This window comes from Drosophila persimilis, unplaced genomic scaffold (assembly GCF_003286085.1).
Source record: "Drosophila persimilis strain 14011-0111.01,24,50 unplaced genomic scaffold, DperRS2 tig00000700-arrow-arrow-pilon, whole genome shotgun sequence".
Taxonomy (NCBI): Eukaryota; Metazoa; Arthropoda; class Insecta; order Diptera; family Drosophilidae; genus Drosophila; species Drosophila persimilis.
The window spans coordinates 570,827-586,012 of record NW_020825340.1 but is presented as its reverse complement, the minus strand read 5'-3'; the positions used below and the strand labels follow the sequence as shown (position 1 = coordinate 586,012).

At 46.5% G+C, this 15,186-nt stretch overlaps 3 protein-coding genes across 4 annotated transcripts; all 3 read right to left on the bottom strand.

Annotated features, from left to right (window-relative positions):
* Nucleotides 1-28: 28 nt before the first annotated feature.
* Nucleotides 29-4,556, bottom strand: LOC6601428 (E3 ubiquitin-protein ligase SHPRH). Of its 2 annotated transcripts, none has more exons than XM_002026428.2 (10): nt 4,226-4,556; nt 3,008-4,170; nt 2,224-2,939; nt 1,618-2,155; nt 1,406-1,562; nt 963-1,348; nt 776-891; nt 485-713; nt 259-419; nt 29-197 (listed from the first exon to the last, which is right to left on the bottom strand). In XM_002026428.2, the coding sequence occupies exons 1-10, from the start codon at nt 4,380-4,382 to the stop codon at nt 38-40; spliced, it is 3,783 nt and encodes a 1,260-aa protein (XP_002026464.2). In that variant the 5' UTR covers nt 4,383-4,556; the 3' UTR covers nt 29-37. The 2 variants fall into 2 exon arrangements, with proteins under 2 accessions (XP_002026464.2, XP_026847801.1); XM_026992000.1 differs by having other exon boundaries at nt 1,406-1,559.
* A 538-nt stretch (nt 4,557-5,094) lies between these two features.
* LOC6601429 (zinc finger protein 595) lies at nt 5,095-7,494 on the bottom strand. The gene has a single exon (XM_002026429.2). It carries the CDS (start codon nt 7,461-7,463, stop codon nt 5,145-5,147), a length of 2,319 nt encoding a protein of 772 aa, XP_002026465.2. The 5' UTR covers nt 7,464-7,494; the 3' UTR covers nt 5,095-5,144.
* Nucleotides 7,495-9,090: 1,596 nt separating this feature from the next.
* Nucleotides 9,091-15,129, bottom strand: LOC6601431 (zinc transporter foi). Its single transcript, XM_026992024.1, has 6 exons — nt 15,047-15,129; nt 11,960-12,562; nt 11,534-11,900; nt 11,299-11,468; nt 10,178-11,218; nt 9,091-10,110 (listed from the first exon to the last, which is right to left on the bottom strand). Exons 2-6 carry the CDS (start codon nt 12,371-12,373, stop codon nt 9,940-9,942), a joined length of 2,163 nt encoding a protein of 720 aa, XP_026847825.1. The 5' UTR covers nt 12,374-12,562; nt 15,047-15,129; the 3' UTR covers nt 9,091-9,939.
* Nucleotides 15,130-15,186: the final 57 nt, after the last annotated feature.

The window sequence follows — 15,186 nt, the reverse complement described above, 5'->3', positions numbered from 1 at the left end:
GTCAATATGTAGTACTCTTCATGGAAAATCGTTTAGTCTACTCCTTGAGAATGAAAAGCTTCTTTAAGCTGTCCAACGTCAAGTTCTCTAGATCCCAGTGCGTACCGAGGGTTTTACTATCATCGGCTGATGAAATTAGCGACAGAATATTCTCTTCAATGGTGCCATTCACTATAAACCGATGAACTGTCGTCGCTCTATAGAAGAACAAGCCATAAGATCAAACATGGAACATTGATTATCGAAAGTGAAACTTACTTTGTCTGGCCGAAGCGATGAATACGACCAATGGCCTGGCGTTCATCGCCAGGATTGAGGATTGGCTCCACCAGAAACACATGTGTGGCCTCGATCAGATTCAGACCCTTGGAGCCACGTGACAAGGCCATCAACAGGCAGGTAACATTCATTTCTGTGCTCTAAAGGAGGGTTACAGAATGCTGGTTAGAGTGCGATAATCATTGTTTAAGCACTCATAACGAACCTTAAACTCATCCAGATCCATGTTACTGCATTTGCGAAACACAATCCTATTCAACCTCAGTGCAATTGAAATTTGCTCTAGTATTGCCTGCCATTGCGAAAAGATGAGGATCTTAGCCTGATTATCGTCAGCAGTAATCTTGAGAATCAGTTGCACTATGCAGGTGATTTTCGTGGAAAAGCTCCCAACCATCGTTTTCGCCACCCCAGGACGAACGGAATGATATAACCTACAGAACAGAAAGTGATAGTCAGAGATATACATATGCCAAGGCTGAGAAGCATTTCTTACTCCGGCGAATCCTGGCGACATATGGGACACTTGGTGCTGCACTCAAGGTTTTTTTTCCTCTTCATTTCGTCGAGACAGTCCTGACAAATAAAGTGGCCGCAAACCATCATAACATACTGAAAAAGAGTTCAATAGAATATAAGTGTTTAGCTCATGCGATATTTATCTGGTTTATGATTATATTTACTCTCGAATCCTCATCGGTCTGGCAAATCGGACAGTTCCTGGCACTGTTGTCCTCCTTCAAGTGCTTCAAATACTTGAGGCGTCCATTCAGCCGCGTGAAGTTACGCTGTGCGATTTCCAGTTTGATCAGATTCGTCCGCAATTGCTCATCGACCTGGCCCCTCAGGATGCGGAAATTCGACTGCTCTTTGGGATCATCGGTCAGCAGAATGCGCATCTTGCACATTTCCAGCTCATCGAATGACTTCACCATATACTCCACCTCGATCCAGTACTTTGCCATGGATTTGGCCAGTCCCTGGAGACAGGAGAGCAAATCCAATTTGATTTTACATTCGCCAAGGTAGTCACTGAATTCTGATTTTGATCGCACGAATGTAAAGATTACTGAAAAAAGCGATACATTAATCAAAGATCAATTTAATTAGATTATTCACTCTGTACTTTTCAGAACACTGATCTCCATGCTGGGCTTCTCCAGGCCTTCGGTCATGTCGTTTTCTTTGTCAAACACAAGACATTCGAATTTATGCAAGGTCTCACGAATCTTGCACAGACGACAAGTGCGCGGCTTTTTTGGTTTCTTTTTGCCTTCATTCTGCTGGAAAAATGCCAAGAAGCTACAACTTGCCGCTGCATTATCAGGTAGCACTCACCAAAATCTCAGCCAGATGACAATCGGAAACATTGGTTATAAAACTAGTGATTTCCGCTGTTAGGGCCTCTCCCGCCTTGACTGCCCCAACAGCCCGACCAATGATATCTTGCAGATACTCGAATTCAGAAAATAAGTTGATCTTCAGATCCTCGAGACGTTGGTGCCACATTTCAATTACATAAATTATGCCCGCTATGGAGTGGACGTGCTCCAATTTATCAACAACGACATACTGCACCTTGCTTAACATGACATCATGGAGGGAATGCTTGAGGTTGACCACTGTGGCCAGAAATTGGACAATGCTGCCACGGAACTGATCCTCCAGCGTGTGCATTTCAGATATCTTCAACTGGTAGGCACTGAGAGCCGATTGGAGAACTTTGGAGGTTTCCTCCAGGTACTTCCACCCAAACTTCTGCATCTGTGATTTATAGGTGGTCTCCTCGATTTCGGATATCCTGTCTTGAGGGGCAGCCAGAGCGCTCGCTTGCAGAATGTTATAGAGAGCATGAATCTGGAGCACACTGTCCACGCTGTAAAAGGAAATAGTACGGGTACTATACAGGCCTATAACTGAGCATTTTTAGCTGATTTTTCTTACGATATGTTGTCTTTGTTGTAGTCCGCTGCTAGCTTCAGCAAGAGCTTGTACTGCCTGATGGCCTGGTGGTAATGTTTGCGTATAAAGTATATGGCTGCCGATCCATTGTACGCCGAGGCCCAACTGCGAAGCTGCTTCTTGCATTCGTTTTCGTTGTTGGATATCAGATGATTTAGGAGGTCCTGTGGATCCAGAAAAGATAACGTGTGCAAACTGTTGTTGTTCACGACGGGCACGGAACAGGTCTTGCGTATGCGCAGAAATGGTTTTAGGATGATCCGCAGCAGCTGCGGAGAAATGGCCGCCAGACGGGAGCTGTTGTCCTCGTTATGATGCGTATTCTTTGCCACTTCCTGGAGGAACTGTTCGTGGCACTTATTGTGCTCCTCGCGATAGTACAGAGATTCCACATTGCTAAGCTCCAGACGATGCACCACTTCCGTTTGCGGTGGAATCCCAAGCTCGTGCTTCACCTTCGACATGCAGGTGCGCCACAAGCTGTGCTCTAGCAGATCCAGCAATGGCTTTGGGTTGTGGTTCAGCTGAAAGGACTTATCGACAGTCTGCCAGGCAGCGGGCGGCTGGCAGGCCTCGTTGAAGCCAACGAACTGCAAGAGTGGCGGCAGATCGTCAATAGTTCCAGTGACGGCCCAACGATTTACAGCCGGCAGCATCCGCACCATTTCCGCCGCATTCGAGGTGGTGCTCTCCACCATCTAAAAAAGGGAAAATGCATTTATAACATTTCGAAAGAGATGCACTGGCTAGATGTCTTCTCTCTTACCTGAGCCTCGTCCAGGCAGACACGCCACCAGTTAACCATGAGAAGCGGACAGCTGGGACGCATATAGCGCTGCTGGTGGCGCATTTGGCGATCGGACTTGTGGTCTGCGGTGTGATGAATCTCATTGCGAAGGATAAGAAAATCTGTGAGCACAACATCGTACTTGGCCAGCTCCAAGGGACTATACCACGAGCCAGAGTGCAGGCCGGGGTACAGTAGGACCTTCAGGGCAGGCGAGATGTGCTTTTGCATCTCGTTGAACCACTGCATCTTAATGGCATTGGGCGAGACTATGATAGTGGCTCCGGACTCTACCAATTGCGTGTCTTCCATGTTTCCCAGTTCCGACCAGCAGCTGGGACACACATATGGGGGATCATTCGCATCCCGCTCGTCACTGCTATTCATACACTCCTCGTGCTGCCACAGTTTGCACCTTCTGCACTTAATCTGGATGCCCTTTTTTTTGGTGCAAATGCAAAACAGTTCTTCCTGCAGCCGCGGCTTCTTTAGGGGCACGTAATCGTCGACACTCTCTAAAAGTTCTAGCCAATATTTGTTGTTGAATGTGCCCTTAACTCTGGGATTGAGCAGCAGCATGGCAAGGAACTCCACCGTCTTGCCCAAACCCATTTCATCTGCTAGGATGCCACCCGGGGGCAAAATTATCTTTGGCAGTTTCTCCTGAAACGGATAGAACTGCAGACAGTAGTCATGCTTGAGCACGCGTGTATGTCCATCCACCGCGTGCAGAACGGAGTAGTTCCCAGTAAATTCATTTGACTCTTGCTCGCGACTAAGCATCCAGCAAACGCTGCGCTCTTGGTATTTGCGCAACGTCGACTGGAAGCAGTCGGGAAGTTCCAAAGGCTTGTCCTTGCCCTCTCGCGCCTTCTGGTGTCTGTCGTAGAGAGCATCGTATAGCTTCGTGGACACATACGTTTTGAGTGGTCGCTGATACAGCTTCTCCTGCTCGGCCACTGCAAAATCCAAGCTGGTCTCCAGGCAGAAATTTTTGAACACAATTGGCAATAGTATGGCAGCCATTTCCATGTCAAGCGGACGGGGCTGGGAACGAGTCGCCTGCTGCAAAAGCACCAAGATCCATTTGGCATCTTTTTTTATGGCTTTGAAGACCAACTTTCGGGGACGCTCGACTTCGCCTGCAAAAGCGTGAGTGAGAATCTTCCAGTTGTGGTAAACTTTTGTTCAACTTACACTTTTTTATGCATTCTAAGAGTATCTTTGCATGCTCCGGCCCAAAGAAGTGCATTAGTTCCCAGCCCTTTATGGCATAAGTGAATTGCGAAGGCTCGCTCACAGATTCTATGGGAATTTCATCTGCGATTTCGCATAAAACAATAGGAGGATTCATCTTTTATTTCGCAGCGAAGGAACACGAATAGACCCTTGGCCTCGTGTGCTCTGCGAATAGTTGAAGAAGTTAAATGTACAATTGTATATTTCCGTTTGATTCTCGCAGGACTGGGAGTTGAGTGCTGTTTAGCGGGCGCCGATGAAAGAATTGGACGCTAGGGATGTATCTCGATATATGTATGTATGAGTTTTTGTCGATATTTTTTGTTTTTGGGATTTGTGTTGCTGAGATTGTATTTGACTGTAGATGTTACTGTAAAATGTGAGTTAAATAAGGGGAACTCCTTTTCTAAGCAATCGACATTATCTTTGTGTTGTTTCTTGTCTTAAAATCAAATACCCGCGACTTTTGACTCTTCTTATCGATACACAGGGTAGCTAAAAATAGTATCGGTATTTTGGTGCGATAGGTGGAATGAATTCGGCGTTAATTTCAAAATAACAATCACAGCTATGGCTCAAAACACCATTTCCACACAGCACACACAATATTCCTTGATTTGTTTTGCAACTTCTATTCGGTTCTTCATATTTTACGTTTTGAATAATCATTTTCATAGCGAAACCCAAAAATAAATCTCAATGAAGCGACTTCTGAGAGAACAGACATAAAAGAAATCTTTTAAAATAATAGCGAATCGAATAAATGATACATTTAAAAATACTATAGTATATATACTATGCTCATAGTAGTAGAAACACACATAATATACGTGTATATTACTAATAATAATAAACATATAGAGTTTTATTGCTGTCCTCAGACATGATCCAATTTGAATGCATCGATGGTGGTGCCTTCCGCCTCGGCCTTCTGGGCATAGAAGCCATCGTAGGTGTTCGTCTGCTTCTGCAGCTTGTTTAACTGCTCGAATGCCGCTTCCTGGATCTTCCGCAGCTCCACCTCCGCCTTCCGCTTAGCTTCGTTCTCCTCCAGCTGGTAGGCCAATAGCTCCGCGGTGGCGGCAGCCCGCTCGGCAGCGGGATCCTGGTACTGCTCAAAGTTCTTTGGCTGCTGTCGCTTGGCCGTTTCTGCCTTGGGGGCCACCGGTTCCTTGGGCTTGCTTGGGGGCCTCGGGGGCTTGTCGTGGACCTTCATGTGGGTCTTGAGCACCTGCTCCTGGCGGAAGTGTTTGCCGCACACCTTGCACTCGTACGGCTTCTCGCCCGTGTGTATGTACTCGTGGTGTCGCAGATACTGCTTCTTGGCGAACCGCTTGGGGCAGAAACGGCAGCAGAAGTCCTTCACCTTCTGATGCACCACCTTGTAGTGGAGCTTCATGTTGCTCACATGGTTGAATCCCTTGCCGCAGTCCGGGCACATGTGCTGGCCCTCCTTCTTGGTGAAGTTCACCTGCGGCGACCACGACGGTAGGTTCACAGACGGTATGGGATTAACCACAGTGCCTGCCAACTGAGCAATGTCCACTCTCTCCACACGTCCTCGCAGGTGAGGGCTGGGCTTCGCAATGGTTGAGGAAGAGGCTGCCGCAGCGACCTCAGCCAGTAATGGATTGACTGTGGTCTGGTTTCTGGGCAGATCCGACTTTTCGTGAGTCTTTAAATGCTTGGTTAGGCCCTTCTCGAAGAGGAAGACCTTGCCGCAGATCTTGCACTCGCAGCACTTCTCTCCCGTGTGGCTTCTCTCGTGGATCTTGCAGGCATGCGACTTGCCAAACGTCTTCCCGCAGTACTGGCAGGCGAAATCCTTCCTCTTCTCATGCACCACCTTGACGTGGTTGGCCAGGGCTTGCTTGTTGTGCGAGGTGTGCTCGCACTGGCGGCACTCGTACTTCTTCTCCTTGGTGTGGGTGAGAATGTGTTTGTTCCACTCCTGGCGCGTTGTTTTGCCCACGCCGCAGTACGGACAGACGTGGTTCTTAATGCCTGCATGCCGTAGCAAGTGATCCCTTAGCACACTGTTGATGGGGAATCGTTTGCCGCAGATCTCGCAGGCGAATGGCAGCTCCTCGCCCGTGTGCTTGTACATGTGCTTCTTGAGGGCCGTGGGGCAGCGGAAAACCTTGTCGCATTCCGTGCAGGGGAAGTCCCTTTGGGGCGTGTCCACCTTGTGCACCCGCTTCATGTGGAAGTTGAGTAGCACGGGCCGGGCAAAAGATTTGTTGCAACCCTCGTAGGTGCACGGATGCATTTCCGATGACTCCGTGTGTGCATGCTCTACGTGGACGCGCAGCCCGTTGGCCGTGGTGAATCCCTTTCGGCAGCTCTCCACCTTGCACTGGAAGGGGAGGAGATCGTTGTGGTGCTTCATGTGCTCCTCGTAGCGAATGGCCTTCTTGAACTTCTGATGACAAATGTGGCAGTCGATGAGGCGATGGAGGTGTCGCTCGGCTGCGGGAATCCTCTTGCGCTTGGGCTTCTCCCTGCTCCCCTTCTCACCGTCTGAGTCCGAGTCGTCGGAGAAGGAGCTGAATTCATCCGAATCATCCTTAATGGGTCGTTTGCTGGCCTTGGCTTTGGTTCCGCGCCTGTTCCCGCGTCGGGCCCGCTGGGCCAGGGGCACGTCATCATCGCTGCTGTTCAGCTGAAAGTCCTCATCCTGGTCGTTGTCGTTGCCGCTCTCAATGAAAGAGTCGTTGGATTCCTCGGCAGAGCCGAGCTCATCTTTCTCTACCTCCTCGACCTCCTTCTCCACATCCTCTAGCATTTTGAACACATCCTCCTCATTCTCAATGATCTCTATCTTGGAGTTCAAAAGCGGATCAAAGTTGACGTGGTCCTCGTCGTCGGGCGGCAGGTCTGCGACCGCTGCACTGGGATCCAAAACATCGAAGTTCGTCTGGCACGTAAAGGCATTGCTCGAGACCAAATCCTGGAATTTCTGCACCGAGTCCACGCACAGCTTCTGGAAGTCGTGCAACTCGTTCAGTTTCGCGTAGCAGTTGAAGCAAAGGTTCTTGGGAAAGCCATCCTGCTGCTCCACCGATAGCGAAGTGCACACGCATAGTTTTTTGGCCAGGCCCGGAATCAAAAAGAGATCGTACGCCATTGTGTCGTGCAGGGTGCTCAGACAGGTGCGGCATACCGTATGTATGGAGTACTGACTCCCCTCGTTCATTTTTCAATTTCGATTCGTTCAATTTTGACAATTAATAGCTGATGCAAAGAAATTCTGCTGAGAAAAATCTAACACAGTATCTATATACGTGTCAGTGTGACCGCGGATTTATCGTTAAAATATACCGTCCGACCCACAGAAATATACCAAAATATACCGTCTTATTTTAAAAATATACCGACGAATTCAAGTTCTATTTTACATATTCCTCGTTTTTGATATTCCGACGAATATTACTAGCTAAATAGAACCCTCAGTCCTGCCCACATAATTTTATCCGATTAATGAATCTATTTTCTACCTGACTGGTTTACTTTAAATACTTGACTTTGATTGTTTTTGCCTTAATTTTGGTTCCGCGGAAAATATTAACGATTGTAAATTCTTATTGTAGATTCATACCAGATCCAATTTTCGCGTACATTTTCCGTTGGGTTTACCTTTTTAATGGTTGGGATATGCAGTTCCAATTGTCACCATATGTCGATCCAATTACAGTAATTTAAGTAAATATGTAATTTAAAATTATGGAATGGGGCTCATTGTTGTCAACCGAGTAGATACGAGTGGTACGCGCCAAATATAAATTGTTTGAAAGTGAATGAACGAAAAGGATATAAATGATACACGGATGTTCGATTTGAGATAGCGAAAATTCAAAAAAACTTGCGTATAGGAGTTTCTATACCCTTTATTCTTAAATATACCTTTGAAAATTCAATTTAATAGATTTTTGAAATTGACAAAATATATATATATAGTATATACTATATAGCGATATACGGAACGAATACGGCGTTTTGTTTCGAAAATAGCACTATTATAGTTAATAGTCAATATTAAGTATAGTTCAATATGTTACATGGTTTAATTGTTAATTTAAAAAAAACAGCAACAAATATATTTTTCCAATTGCAAGGAGAAAAGTAAATCAGAAGCAGAGCTACCTCGATACCACTGACCAATACATGTTATTGTCATCGATAGACATCCTGCGCGCCCACTAAATTCAAACAACATATTTCACGCATACATTTTGCTTACGATGTTGAGGTGGAAAAACATTTATTTGATCATTTAAAGTGTTTAAAATAATATTAAATGTAGCAAAATACGCGCCATTTTGCGTGTGCTGGTGCACACTTACAACACGACACACATACATTTATATTTATTTATTTATTAATATTATTGTAAACTTATTTCGTTTAGTCGTTTCAATTGCCTTTTGCTTGATATCACCAAAGTAATTTTACATCAATTTCTCCAAATTTCTCCAAGGGATGCCTCTGCATCCTTTGATCTCCATTCTTCTTAGTTTTCAGAGAGCTTACAGCTAAGTAAAATTATAGGTTTTACTGCCTCTTTAGCATATAGTGTGTGTGGGCTTTAGAAAATATTGTTATTTGCTCAGTTAAAGTGATCGTTGCTGTGTATGGCTTGTGTGTGTGGTGTGGTGTGTTGGGTGTCTGTTAAGAGCAATCGTTCCTTTTCTCATCAAAGTCGCACCATTTTACAAATGTTTAGTTACTCATGTTGAATCACAATCACTTTCATTTCGTGTTAGTTATGTGCGCAAATTACCAACAAAATCAATGCGAAATTATACAACAACAAACTAGACAGATCTGTTTATTTCTGATTTGTTTTATTACAAAAAAAAAAAAACATAATTAAACGAAAGTTCGTTCAGGAGAGGTGGCAAATTATGTACGAGCGTGCATTTAGGATAGTTTTTAAATGTATTACAAATAATAAATTAAACTTAATTGGGGGTTTGGGTCGATCTCCAATAGTAGATAATACGCTTCGAAATCTTTAAGTAATAGCGGACATTTTGTTTATAGAATGTGTTCAAACTCGCCTAAAGTAAACGTCTCGTGCACACACTGTATATTTGTATGCATATAGTGTATATAGTGTATATATATATATATATGTATGTACTATATATATCCTACAATCGTAAGTGTATCGTAAGTGTTTAGGTTCTGTTTCCGTTTTCCGTTTTAGTGTAGAAGATCAGTAGTCAGTGGATCCGTGTGTCCGTGCTCCAGCACGGCCATACATTCGCTCCATTCTCTGTAAATGTTTCGCTCTTCCTTTTTCCCAATTTCAAACGCAGTTTTGTAGCAAAAGTTAGGAACCTGTTTCCTGTTGCCTGTCGCCTGTTGTGTGTGGGTGTGCAGGTGTGTTTCAAAAACTGGATAACAAATGCCTTTTTTGATAATTGATAACGTGTTCATCTAGCTGTATGTGTGTGTGTGGTGTATATATGTGCAAAGTGTAACAAAGATCTATAAAAAATTAAGCAAAATATAATTGAAAAAATCCTAGGCCTGACGGAAAAAAAAAATGCAGTTAATACACAATATTCGCTGCAATTCCCATAATACGCTATGCTACAAGATTCGCTGCAGTTGTTGGTGGTTGGTTGTTGGTTGCTCCCTTCCCTACTGGCTACTGTGGCTACTATCTAGTGCACGTGCTGATGGTGGGCGGCACTGGGGGGCGCAGTGCCAAACACGCTCATCAGATCCCCCTCAAAGAGGGCAATTATCAGCATTATCCCCACGCCACTGAGCATACCGAGTATCTGCAGCAGAAACTGGGCCAGCGACTTGTGTGAGGCCGATATCTCAGGCATCTGTAAACAGAAAATATAGCAATCGAAATACGAGTTTAAATGGGAATTGGGAAATTGCTTAACATACCATATCGACCAGGGCAATGTATATAAACAGACCCGCTGCTACGGCAAACATCCATTGGGCCACATCCTGCGACTGGCCAAAGGCAATGCCAAAGATCATGCCAATGAAGCTGAGTACACCAGTCAACAGATTGTAGTACACAGCCGATTTCACGGACATGCCCGCCTTCATCAGAATGGCAAAGTCGCCCAGCTCGTGCGGCAGTTCATGACAAAAGACGGCCAGCGAGGTGGAGAAGCCACCGGCAATGTTCTCGGCAAATGCCGCCCCAATGGCCATGCCATCGGTGAAGTTATGCAATCCGTCGCCCATGATGATCATCCAGGCCACGGCGCTCAGCGTCTCTGGCGGCGAATGGACATGCCCGTGGCGATGGCTATGGCCATGATGCGAGGACTCGTGCTCCCTTAGAATCACAGTCACATGATCGTTCTTTCCGTCCTTGCCATCCACCACCTTGCTGTTGCTGTTCGAGGCGGCATACACAGCATTGCCATCCAGATCCGTGACAATGGTATTGTTGTCCTGTGCCTCCTGATGCTGCTGCTGCTGGTGGTTATTATGCTTGTGATTGTGGTTGTGGTGGTTCATCTCTACACAGTTCGTGTGCAGCGTGGAGAGAAGAGACTCGGCGGCCGCTGCCATTTCACTGGAACCATCGTGATCGGCGAGTCCGTTGCGTACCTCAGAGGCGGACGCCGCATCCCCACCTGCCCCTGCCACGGACGCAGCCACTCCGTCGCCGGGGAGGTGCATCCACTCGCTCTGCTTGTTGTTCATCGTAATCTCATCGTAGCAGTACGGATAGGAGCTGTATTTCTGCTTGCAGATCTTGTCCCCTGCCACGGAGTTGTTCACCGACGAGTCCGGATCACGCATCACCTTCGCACGCGACGGCTTCTTTGTCTCCTTCTTCTCCACGCTCTTCCGCCACTCGGAGATCATGGTCAGAGCATGTTCTGTAATGTAGAAGAATATGATGCCGCCCAGGCAGCCCAATCCCTTCATGATCATTCCTCGCTCGTCCTGCCCTGCCAGCGACTGCCATCGAAAGAGAAAACAAGAAAAGAATTTAGAAATCACAAAGGAACTAACGTCAACAACCCCATGCCCATACTCACATGCGGCAGTAAATGGAGCAGAGCATCGCCAGTCATTGTCCCCACGGCCAACGACACCAGATACTGTATAATGTGCTTGTAATACCGGGAGCCCATGAAGGGTATGATGGCGACCCCAACCAGGCCTAAGATGCCGCAGGCAAACACCGAAATGAATGCATAGACCCACACTGAAACAGAAGATTAATTTCATTAAAAGACAACAAAAAAACAGCAGACATTAGATTCAACGCACCATAGAACATATCCTTCTCTGCGACGAGCAGCTTCTCCGTGCTATCGATCTCGGCCAGCACATCCAGCTCTATGCAGCCGCCAGTCTGGGCCTTCAGTTCGTGCAGCAGCACAGGACACAGATGTAGCATATCTCGTTCGCTGAGTGTAAAGTTGGTGGGCCCCTCGATGGAGCTGCTGTTGTGTTGGAGCAGGGCAGGTGCGCATACAATGTTGGAGTTGGTGCCATTATTGCTAAGGGTGCAGTTCTTTAGCTTGAGCTCCTCTCCTTCCGCCACCTGCGACTCCTCGCTGTGACTGTGACTGTGACTGTGATGGGAGAGATCGTGGGGCTGGACATGATGCACCAGGCGACTAGCAGGCACGCACTGAGGAGAGGGGGATACATTAATGTAGAACCACAAAAGAAGAGCGAACCTTTACTTACGGTACCCTCGCTGGAGGCCACCATCGAGTGTAGGTTTATCTGCTGCAGGAAACTGTTGAAACCACTGCTGTCCATCGCCCCCTGCTGGGCCATCAGCTTTTCGAGAAAGTACTTGGTGATCTGCGGGACAGGTGGCTCGGAATGGCCATGGCCATGCTCGGCATGCCGTTTGTCTCTCCTCGAGGGCGGACTTGTGCTGTAATTCTGGGTATCGTCGATAGCTAGCTGCTGTCTCTGATCGGTGGTTTCACTGGAGGGACTGGAGGAGAGACTGGTGTAGACGCGCGCATTAAGCTGCTCCTGGCTGTGCATCACGGTGGCGCCTGCGAGCAGGCTCTCCACATGATCCTGGCAGTGCAGGCGATGGGCGCAGAGGAGACAGACCACACAAACGGCCATTATGTGACGCGCCATCTTCTCGGCCGCTTCTCTCTTTTTGTTCTTCTCTTCTCAAACAAAAAATGCTATATAGTTTCTGATGATTCTGATGATCGTTTCTGGTTGATTCGGTTTACTGCCCAGCAATCATTATATGTACATGTATTCAGTCAATCAATCAATCAATCAGTCAGTCAGTCATCAATTTACGCGCTCAGCTCAGATCTGAAATGGACCGTAGAGGAATATGTTCGGGGATTAGTCAAAGAAAATCTCACAATACAAACGGCTATCACACCAACACAGAAATCGATCTGTTTACACGTATGCACATAGATTCTATGCCGGGGCGGGAGACGGGACGGGACGGGACGGGACTCTACTCTAATCGTTAGCTCGTTATCCCATCCCACACTCATTAAGCCCCCGTTCTGAACAGTTCGTTGATCATTGATCGGAGAGGAGAAGAGAAGAGAGGAGAGCACTTACAATACACCCAACCAACCCATTTGGGGACCCATTGCATAACCAAAATAGTCAGTCAACCAAAGCGGAAGTTCAAGTTCGTTTCGCGGCCACGATGTGGATCGACACCTCCAAATATGGGGAAAAGCTCGATAAAAACAGACGACAGACAGCAGCAGCAGCAGCAGACCGCCCAAGCATTCAATTGGTTTTCAGGTGCTCAAAACATTTTCCATAAATGGGGATCATTTCAATGCATTCTGTTGTTCGTTTCAAAGAGATCTACGGATAAACGCGCCACGGATAGGGAGACACATCAATCATCGATCTTCCACTTGGAAATACTTGTGGCATATTGCATCATAGTATGATCGTTAAGCACTTTGGCAGACAGTTCTATCTGCATTATATCAAACGAAAGCGATTAGGGATTTGTGTACCCAAAGATCGACACACACTTCAATTGAAATACTTTCACCATTGTTCGGTACTCTTTTTCCCTATCACAGTTTTCCGTTTTCCACCGGTTCCGGGTTTCAGGGTTCTTTGAGCCCCACTTTTGATTGTTTAAACATTTTGTTGTGATAACAGCAGAGATGTCGAATCTTTTTTGATTGGAATTATATAAAGTACAATGTTATTGTCAACATCTTCTGGACATGGTATGGGACTGGGCCTGGGTCTGCTCGTTGCCTGCGATTGCAAACGTCACCGATGCGATGCCATGCGATGGCATGCGGTCGCCTCGATAAGCAGACCGCGAATGACGGCACGCGCCAAAAGCGAGACTTTTCTAATTTCCCCAACCAAAACTACTGAAAATTGCTTTCTTAATGTAACAACTTGTTGTTGCAACTTCTGCTACTGCTGCTGCCGCCGCCGCTGCTGTCATTAGAGTTTTCAGAGCTGCGAGGGCACAGGCAGACGGCAGACGGTAGACGGCAGACCTTAGACAATTTTTCGCAATTGCGCATTAATGGCACAAGCTCCACGACATTTCCCTGCATTGCTATCCAATTTATTGATAAAACTTGGCCGAATATTTGCGACACAAAGCAGGGGGGGGGAGTGGGGTTATTGGGGGAGATGTGGCAAACGGAAACACGTGGGTGGCCAGGTGGGTGGCCAGGTGGGTGCCGTGCCTGCCTATCGACTTAATAAAAAGGGAAAGCCAAGCCAAGCCGAAGCAAACGTCACTGTTGTTGCATAAGGCGCAGGGCGCAGGGCGCAGGCAAGCAAGAGGCGCGTCAAGGTCGCAGGAAGTGGGCGGCGAGGCGGTCCTGTCATTGCAAGCTCGGCATTGACAAGGACACGCATTCCCGGCCCAGGCCCTGGCCCTGGCCGACCTCCAGGATCAAGGTAGTGTCGGATGTTCAAAAGGTTGGCAGTTCACTTAAAGACCCCAATACCTATACCTTAAAGACCTGCACTCACTTGTTGAGCAAATGTGAGTGTTCAATTAAAGTTTATCAAACCCCGAAGATTGCCTTGTTTCCGTGTATCTCGTTATCGTATGTATCTTTGTTTGCAATCAATTCTGATACAAACTTAATTTCGCTTCAATAAAAATCAATCAATAAAAGCGTATGCAAAAATCTATCGCAAAACTGTCTCCCAAATCTGCTCCAGAGACTGGACTGGACTGGACTTCTCTCAACGCCATTCTCGATGCCTGATGCCCGATGTTCGATCGGCCCGGTGTCCGATGTGGAATTTCTCAGCAGATATCCCAACCACGAACTGCCAGAATTGCGATCCCAACCAAAAATCTGACCTCCCAATCAATCCCTGCAGTCAGTCAGTCAATTGGTCAAGTGGTGCCGCCGCCGCCGCCATTGACTGATTTGTTTCATTATTTAATTTCTTCTTCTTTTTTTTGTGTTTTTTTTTGTTTTGTTTTTTGCGTTATCTGTTTGTAATCAAGCCTCATTTGAATTCAGTTCGCGTGATTTTTTTTTAAACGAAATCACTGAGAGAAAAACTGAAATTGAGTTCGGACGCGCGGTTTTATTTCTCCCTGAATGTCTGATATAATTGTTGTGGCCAGCGGAGAGGGTGGGAGCGGGGACGGAGTGATTTCTGTTTCATTCGTTTGTGCCAATAAATTCAGCAATTAAATTCACTTTCTTTCTGTGTCTGTCTAGCACGCATGCGCACATCTCTCGATTGATAGTACAATTAAGTAAAAAAAAATATATATACATATACATATACATATACATATATATTCTAATAGTTCCGTACCCCATCTAGTATTACGAGTATACACAGAGGCATGTGCCTATTAGAGCACTCGAATATTGAATATTGAATATTGAAGACACTGAACCCGATCGGAACCGCACCGAACCGAGCCGAACCGCCAACTGAGCAGCGCGCCTCGC

What these genes read in the sequence shown, in the direction of transcription:
- LOC6601429 (XM_002026429.2), bottom strand. Translation starts at nt 7,463, where the DNA reads ATGAACGAGGGGAGTCAGTACTCCATACATACGGTATGCCGCACCTGT.
- LOC6601431 (XM_026992024.1), bottom strand. Translation starts at nt 12,373, where the DNA reads ATGGCGCGTCACATAATGGCCGTTTGTGTGGTCTGTCTCCTCTGCGCC. An exon ending in TGGCCTCCAGCGAGGGTACC is followed by an intron (nt 11,901 to 11,959) that starts GTAAGTAAAGGT and finishes CCCTCTCCTCAG; the next exon opens with TGCGTGCCTGCTAGTCGCCT. An exon ending in AGAGAAGGATATGTTCTATG is followed by an intron (nt 11,469 to 11,533) that starts GTGCGTTGAATC and finishes CTTCTGTTTCAG; the next exon opens with TGTGGGTCTATGCATTCATT.
- LOC6601428 (XM_002026428.2), bottom strand. Translation starts at nt 4,382, where the DNA reads ATGAATCCTCCTATTGTTTTATGCGAAATCGCAGATGAAATTCCCATA. An exon ending in CTTAGAATGCATAAAAAAGT is followed by an intron (nt 4,171 to 4,225) that starts GTAAGTTGAACA and finishes ACGCTTTTGCAG; the next exon opens with GCGAAGTCGAGCGTCCCCGA. An exon ending in GTCATCTGGCTGAGATTTTG is followed by an intron (nt 1,563 to 1,617) that starts GTGAGTGCTACC and finishes GCATTTTTCCAG; the next exon opens with CAGAATGAAGGCAAAAAGAA.